At 39.8% G+C, this 7,828-nt stretch overlaps 1 protein-coding gene and 1 long non-coding RNA gene across 2 annotated transcripts in view; both read left to right on the top strand.

Moving 5' to 3' along the window:
- snapc2 (small nuclear RNA activating complex, polypeptide 2) overlaps positions 1 to 7,525 on the top strand; it is a 9,006-nt gene extending 1,481 nt beyond the window's left edge. Inside the window, exons 4-6 of the mRNA XM_087788617.1 lie at positions 3,959 to 4,285; positions 4,366 to 4,454; positions 6,722 to 7,525. Of these exons, the coding sequence (XP_087644743.1) occupies positions 3,959 to 4,285; positions 4,366 to 4,454; positions 6,722 to 7,198 (893 nt within the window). The 3' untranslated portion in view covers positions 7,199 to 7,525. The remainder of the gene's footprint in view (positions 1 to 3,958; positions 4,286 to 4,365; positions 4,455 to 6,721) is intronic.
- On the top strand, positions 2,887 to 3,402 carry LOC148081666 (uncharacterized). The gene is made up of 3 exons (XR_015710878.1): positions 2,887 to 2,903; positions 3,015 to 3,049; positions 3,148 to 3,402. It is a non-coding gene; the product is annotated as an uncharacterized LOC148081666 (long non-coding RNA).
- Positions 7,526 to 7,828: the final 303 nt, after the last annotated feature.

The following is a 7,828-nucleotide window of genomic DNA, read 5'->3' as shown; positions in this document are numbered from 1 at the left end:
AAAGCTGTGCTGAAGGGAACGTCAAAACAGTCAGATAAAGTCAAAATTTATTAAGTGTTCTGACAACTCTGTTCACTCCCATGGTAACGATGTTCAAATAATGTTTAAAAGGCTTCAAGCAGCAGCGCGTTAGACTGGTGTTGTGAGAAGACAGTGAAGTTGAGCGCGTGTATGACGGCTAGAGAGCACGTGTATGACATGTTGAGCGCACGTGTATGACATGTTGAACGCACGTGTATGACATGTTGAACGCACGTGTATGACATGTTGAACGCGCGTGTATGACTGGTTAAGTGCAGCAGAGTGATTTTGAGTGTACAACAACCAAGACACTCACGCTCGAACCGGTGGCAGTAATCTTACTCCATAATCGACCGCCATGATGTTAGGTGGGTCGTAAATCCCACCCCGTGATGATGCAATGACGTAATCCCGCTCACGGCGTGTCGGCTCAGTCGGCGCAAAGTCATGATTGTGTTTGTAAACAAGTCACCGACCAGGTAATGTTCATATATAAGACGCTCCGGATTATAAGGCGCACTGTTGTATTTTGAGAAATTAAAGGCTTTTAAGTGCAACTTATAGTGTGGAAAATATGTTATATGTACACTTTTTTTAGTATAAACATGTCAAATAAAAGTCTTCCCTCTGCTTCGAGATTCATTAGGTTTTGCAAATGTTTGTAAATAAAATAAGCAGAATCAATTTAATCGTACGTTAGAACAACACGATGTATCAGTTAACTCTTAACCTGTTTCACAAAAGGTGAACATGCGCGTCCATGTGTGCGGGCCTGAGAGCACTGAGGTCTGGAGGACCTTTGTTCACATTTTTCATACAAGTAACACTCGATGATCATGTTATAATTGACAGATACTGCGTCGTGCAGAATTTATTGAGCGATGATGAGAGATTTTCTGTCGCGACTTTGATCATCATTTGATCTATGATCAACGAGATTTAGAACTAAGTTAATCAAGTGTTATGACTAAACTAAACTTGTTAAATGTATTTTTGTGTCATCGTCGATCGTCCTGAAGTTTGTTGAATTTAAATCTAGCCGAGTTGACGTCGCACGCACTAAACTCTGGTCTTTATTCAACCGGAATTGAACACAAACTCTCTATTTATTTGAGTGAGGCAGATTCTAACGATGAAGTCGAGCGAAGAACTCACATTTCTCCGATCCTTAAAACTCTTCACCGGCTTCCAGTTTCTTTCAGGATCAACTTTAAAATTCTGGTTCTTACTTTCTGAGCTATTCATGGTCAGACCTTCCATCAGTGATCTGATCCAGACTTACACCCCAGCTCGGGCTCTGAGGTCTGTGGATCAGAATCTACTGATGGTTCCTGAACACGGTTCAGGACCAGAAGAGAGAAATCTTTTCAGGCTGTTGCTCCTAAGCTTTGGAACGATCTTCCTCTCTCTTTGCGCTTGATGATCTACTGACTCCTTTAAGAAACATCTTAAGACGTTTTTATTTGTTCAGGCTTTTCCTTGATTTTCTGGAACTCCTGTTGTGTTATCAGTTTTATCTTGATCTTTAAAATATATACTTTATTGAATATTGTTTTGATTGTTTAAGTGCTTTGTGACCCTGGTCTGGAAAAGCGCTATACAAATAAAAATGACTTACTTACTTACTTACTTGTTAAATCTCCTTGCGATTCACATAACGGCCACTAGATGTCAGTGTTGTAATCAACATTGACCATCGTCTAAGTACAAACTTTGAACCTTCGCTGTGTCTCATCGCATACTTCTCATACCCCTGGTTTATAACGTGTATTATTATATTAAGAGTACTGACTCCTTCAAGAAACATCTTAAGACTTTCTTATTCGTGCATTTCCCTGATTTTCTGGGACACCTGTGTTTTTCTCAGTGTTATCTTGATCTTTTAAGTATATCTTTTTTTTAGTTTCTTTTTTTATTGTTTAAGTGCTTTGTGACCCTGGTCTAGAAAAGCGCTATATAAATATAAATGACTTACTACAATAATAAAATGTACAATCTTAAGGTTAACAAGACGTGTTATTGCAAATCATTTTCCTCAGCAAATATCACATTTACAAATGTAAATTTAAAAAATATCTAAATATTGATGATATTTGCAAAACATGGATAGAAATAAATGTCTTTACTGAATTTAAAGTGAAAAAGGTAAATATTTGTATGATCTAGTCAAATAATTATAAGTGGATTGATTTATTTACATAAATTACTGTGTTTCTCAATTAAAAAAATCTTTTATTCATTGTTAATGCTTTTACGTTCCTTAATTAAGTTATTTAAGAAGTCGACAACCTACGATACAGGGAGTGCAGAATTATTAGGCAAATGAGTATTTTGACCACATCATGCTCTTTATGCATGTTGTCTTACTCCAAGTTGTATAGGCTCGAAAGCCTACTCCCAATTACGCATATCACGTGATGTGCATCTCTGTAATGAGAAGGGGTGTGGTCTAATGACATCAACACCCTATATCAGGTGTGCATAATTATTAGGCAACTTCCTTTCCTTTGGCAAAATGGGTCAGAAGAGGGACTTGACAGGCTCCGAAAAGTCAAAAATAGTGAGATATCTTGCAGAGGGATGCAGCACTCTTAAAATTGCCAAGCTTCTGAAGCGTGATCATCGAACAATCAAGCGTTTCATTCAAAATAGTCAACAGGGTCGCAAAAAGCATGTGGAAAAACCAAGGCGCAAAATAACTGCCCATGATCTGAGAAAAGTCAAGCATGCAGCTGCCAAGATGCCACTTGCCACCAGTTTTGCCATATTTCAGAGCTGCAACATCACTGGAGTGCCAAAAAGCACAAGGTGTGCAATACTCAGAGACATGGCCAAGGTAAGAAAGGCTGAAAAACGACCACCACTGACACACAAGCTGAAACGTCTAGACTGGGCCAAGAAATATCTCAAGACTGATTTTTCTAAGGTTTTATGGACTGATGAAATGAGAGTGAGTCTTGATGGGCCAGTGGCTGGATCGGTAAAGGGCAGAGAGCTCCAGTCCGACTCAGACGCCAGCAAGGTGGAGGTGGGGTACTGGTATGGGCTGGTATCATCAAAGATGAGCTTGTGGGGCCTTTTCGGGTTGAGGATGGAGTCAAGCTCAACTCTCAGTCCTACTGCCAGTTTCTGGAAGACGCCTTCTTCAAGCAGTGGTACAGGAAGAAGTCGGCATCCTTCAAGAAAAACATGATTTTCATGCAGGACAATGCTCCATCACACGCATCCAAGTACTCCACAGCGTGGCTGGCAAGAAAGGGTCTAAAAGAAGAAAAACTAATGACATGGCCTCCTTGTTCACCTGATCTGAACCCCATAGAGAACCTGTGGTCCCTCATCAAATGTCAGATTTACAAGGAGGGAAAACAGTACACCTCTCTGAACGTGTCTGGGAGGCTGTGGTTGCTGCTGCACGCAATGTTGATCGTGAACAGATCAAAACACTGACAGAATCCATGGATGGCAGGCTTTTGAGTGTCCTTGCAAAGAAAGGTGGCTATATTTGTCACTGATTTGTTTTTGTTTTGTTTTTGAATGTCAGAAATGTATATTTGTGATTGTTGAACTGTTATATTGGTTTCCCTGGTGAAAATAAATAATTATAATGGGTATATATTTGTTTTTTGTTAAGTTGCCTAATAATTATGCACAGTAATAGTCACCTGCACACACAGATATCTTCCTAAAATAGCTAAAACTAAAAAAGCCCTGCTCCAACTTCCAAAAATATTCAGCTTTGATATTAATGAGTGTTTTGGGTTAATTAAGAGCATGGTTGTTGTTCAATAATAAAATTAATCCTCAAAAATACAACTTGCCTAATATTTCTGCACTCCCTGTAGACGGAGCATGATAACAAGATTTATACGGTAGATGGGGTTGAAATTTGTCCGTGTTTATCACCTGTGGTCACGCTTTCAAACGTTTTATTTTCCAGGAACCTCCGCAGCGATCAACGCCTCATTTCCACCACTCATCGTCCAGAGTCCAAACAGAAGCCTGATTCCCATCCACACACTCCCAGCACCGCCCAGAGTGATCCAGGTGTATCCCGTAAGCAAGAGTGCTCTCCCTGCAGCCACACCTCCGAGAGGATCCCTGCACCTCCCCTTCACCCCGCCCAGACCTCCCTCCAGCTCTCCTGGCGGGCTCACCTTTGACCCCGGCGCGAATGGAAACAAAGATGTGGTGGACTTTGAGCGCATCTATCAGTACCTGGGTATGACCAACAAGCCAGACAAAGGGTGTAAACTCACCCCCATGGGTGCGTCCCACTTGCTTTTTGCAAAAGCTCTTATCTTCGAAATCTTTCAATTCATCGCGGTGACTTTTTTTGTCCACTAGAGAGCGCTATTCTGCTCGACCTGCTGATGTCTCTCCCGGAGGAGCTCTCCCTGCTGGACTGCTACCCACTGAGAAGACATCTGGTCCCGGTAAATTCTCTGCTCTTCATTCAAACCGTGTAAAACATTAAAAGTGACCAAGAAAGATTCAGTATATCAGAATCAGAATAAGTTTATTAACAATGTTGTAAAAAACAAAGCACGAATTGTTGACGTTACAGAATAGAACGAATGAAATTAATTAATATTAATACACACTTAAAAATTGGTGAATAAATAAGAATAGAAATGTATACTAAATTATATTTTAATTTCTTTCAACATTATATTATTTCAACAATAATACTTGACTTTAAATATTTTATGTTGCACAAAGGGAACCGTGCTGCGTTCAAGGACATCTCGGAAACTGGGAATCGGTGATTTTCTATAGAGAGAATAATTGTTGCCAGTTATTCGTTTTATTTTTGAGATTTCAATATGCATTTTTTAATGACATTTTCTAAAATATATTTCACTTTCTTAATTGTACTTTATATAACATTTCTTCCATCTTCAGTTGTTCTTTTTTCGTTTCTCCGTCTTGACATCCCTCACTTCTTACAGTGATGGATGGATGGATGGATTTAGTTAAAATTTACCTTTAATTGTAATAGTTGGACGCACGTTATTTTACTCGTTTTTTAACGGCCATTTGAACTTTGTAAAGCATCTGTTGAAATCTCACTGATCTTAATGGTGTGCTAGGTGATGGTTAAAACGTTGTGAACGAGCTATATTTTGAGTTTAAAAAAAGACAAACCTTCTCCCTAAAAGCGTGCCTTTAAAACCACTCGTGCACATTAGCTTCGTAAGCTAAATATACACAATGTTTTAAAACAAATTCTGTTCAGGACATGTTTATAGTCAGAGCCTTCATTTTGGTGACAGTAGGCCGTAAGCCACGGCTACTTTTCTTTCAGGTCGTCAGGTCTTCGTCACATGCGCGTGAGAAAAATCCAGAGGCGCCGACTCATGTGGTCGAGGGACTCTTAAAATGTGAACCTAAAAGAGTGATAATGATTTCCCGTACGCACCATCATTCGAGCTGTTAAACTCTTAGTGCCCAAAAATATTGTGTTGACCGTCACCACGGCAACAAGTTTGGTTTAACGCTGATTGAAGCTGATTAATGTTTAGCCACGTCTGACGTGGTTTGTCTATAATTAGCTGCTCATTATCTCTGACTTATTTTCCGCTCACGTCCGCATGACTTCATATGAGGCCATTTGGATGTTTGTTGAGAAACCATTGAACTGATGATACAGTTGGTCACATTTATGTCACTATTTTTACTTTGTGCTCAGAATCTTAGGATTCACTTAATTTAACGCAGAATTAAAGGATAATATGAATGGATCATAGGTATTTATTAATAAGCTTATATTATTATTATATTTACATGTGACACATTGTTCTGACCTTTCCTTTTGTACGAGTCATCGTTGATTGATTGATCAATAGACGTATTCATTTACCATCACAGTCATTTACTTGTACAAGAAATATAAAGAAACATATTTTTTTATAATAAAAAGATAAGTTTGTTAATCAATACCTATGATCCATTCATATAATCATAAAAGTCAATAACGCAGTCGTGGCTAAAGCCCGTGACTGATAAGCTGTTGAGATGATGGATAGATAAAAAACTTTATTGATCCCTCTGCAGGTCTCTTCTGGGAAATTGTTTTTCCAACACAGACGGTAAATTCATAAAGAACAAGAACAAAGTTTTTATAAAAAATAAAGTGCAAGATGACACAATCGAAGTCTAAAGATAAAGAACATAGATCAAAGAAAAATAACAAAGAAAAGGATACAAATTTTAAGGTAGAATATCATCTTTTCACTCCAAACTCAGAATTAAACGATCTACTAGCACGAGGAATGAATGAGTCCCTGAGACTATTAGTGTTGCATCATGGGAAGGAGCATTATTGTGAAATCTTGTTGACCATAACCACACCCACTGTCCTGTGATTGGTCAAGCATCAAGGTTTGTCGCCGCGCGTCATCAATCTCAGAAGTCTTCACCTCCAAGGGGCTTGTTGTATAAACAAGGCGGGCGTGATTACAGCTGGAGGAGGAGTGAATCCATTACGAGTCATAATGGACTCTTGTAACCTCTTGTTCAGCCAGATTTCAGAGCAACTTTATAAAGTAATAATAAGTTATAAAGTTGAAAACATGGTCATGATGATGGACTTACTGCATCTTGGAGAGACTTTAACATTTGAAACATGTCAGGAGAGTTGAGTTTTTTACATTGGTTGACCTTCAAGGTGTATCTGATCCATGTTCTTGTTTTGTTGCAGGTCTACCAATGTCTTTCCTCCAACTCCAGCTCCAAGAAGTCACAAGCCTTCATCAATGATCTCAGGATCAAGAAGCAGACCACTCGCAGTGGCCAGCCTCGCCAGGAGGGGGCAGGGTGTCGACCCACCACAGATGGAAACACCCAGCAGACCACAGAAGGTGGCCTGTCGGGTCAGCAGACCTCCACCAGTCAGCAGACCTCCACCAGTCAGCAGACCCCCACCAGTCAGCAGACCCCCACCAGTCAGCAGACCCCCACCAGTCAGCAGACCTCCACCAGTCAGCAGACCTCCACCAGTCAGCAGACCCCCACCAGTCAGCAGACCTCCACCAGTCAGCAGACCTCCACCAGTCAGAAGACCCCCACCAGTCAGCAGACCCCACCAGTCAGCAGACCTCATCTGGGACTTTGCCCGCCCCTGAACCCCTTCATGATCCCTGTTAAACTGCTGCGGCGGAAAGAAGTCGAAGTTTAGGATATTCGTGTTTTTGTTACTTATTGTTTGATCAACATTTTTGCTTCGCCACGTATGTGGGTTTGGTTCAGTTTATGGAGCAGGTGTTGCTCTCACCAGGATAATGATTAATTTTCTATTGCGTTGATATGACTTGTCACGTTTGGCAGGATGGTTGATTCGTCAGCCAAAGTACTGTGTACTGTGTACTGTGTACTGTGTGTCATGTGTTGGCTAAAAACAAAGCACCATCGTGTAAATATGTGGAATATTGTGGTTTTCTTATGAATGAAGAAATTCTGAAATTGTTGACTGACAAGTGAACAATAAACCAGTTTATTGATTAAACCTTCAAGCATTCTTCTTGGACGAGCTTATGTTACCAGAACCTCAAAGGACTCCAGGTGTTCAAATACTTTCTCCATGTGTGAAGAATGTGTCAAACTGATGGATTCTACATTTTTAGGACAAACTCGTTCAACGTCGGATGGTTAATAAATAAAAATAATCGCATTAAATGTTACTATTTGATCTTTGACGCTAGTGTTAAGATGCAATCACTAAAATAACACGTCATTTATTCACTAAAATAACATAATTGAACCCAAACTTGAAAACCACACATCTATAAAATCTAAAAACATGTACAGT

This window comes from Callionymus lyra, chromosome 4 (assembly GCF_982586985.1).
Source record: "Callionymus lyra chromosome 4, fCalLyr1.hap1.1, whole genome shotgun sequence".
Taxonomy (NCBI): Eukaryota; Metazoa; Chordata; class Actinopteri; order Syngnathiformes; family Callionymidae; genus Callionymus; species Callionymus lyra.
The sequence above is the reverse complement of the archived record's forward strand: the minus strand, read 5'-3'. Positions and strand labels throughout refer to the sequence as shown.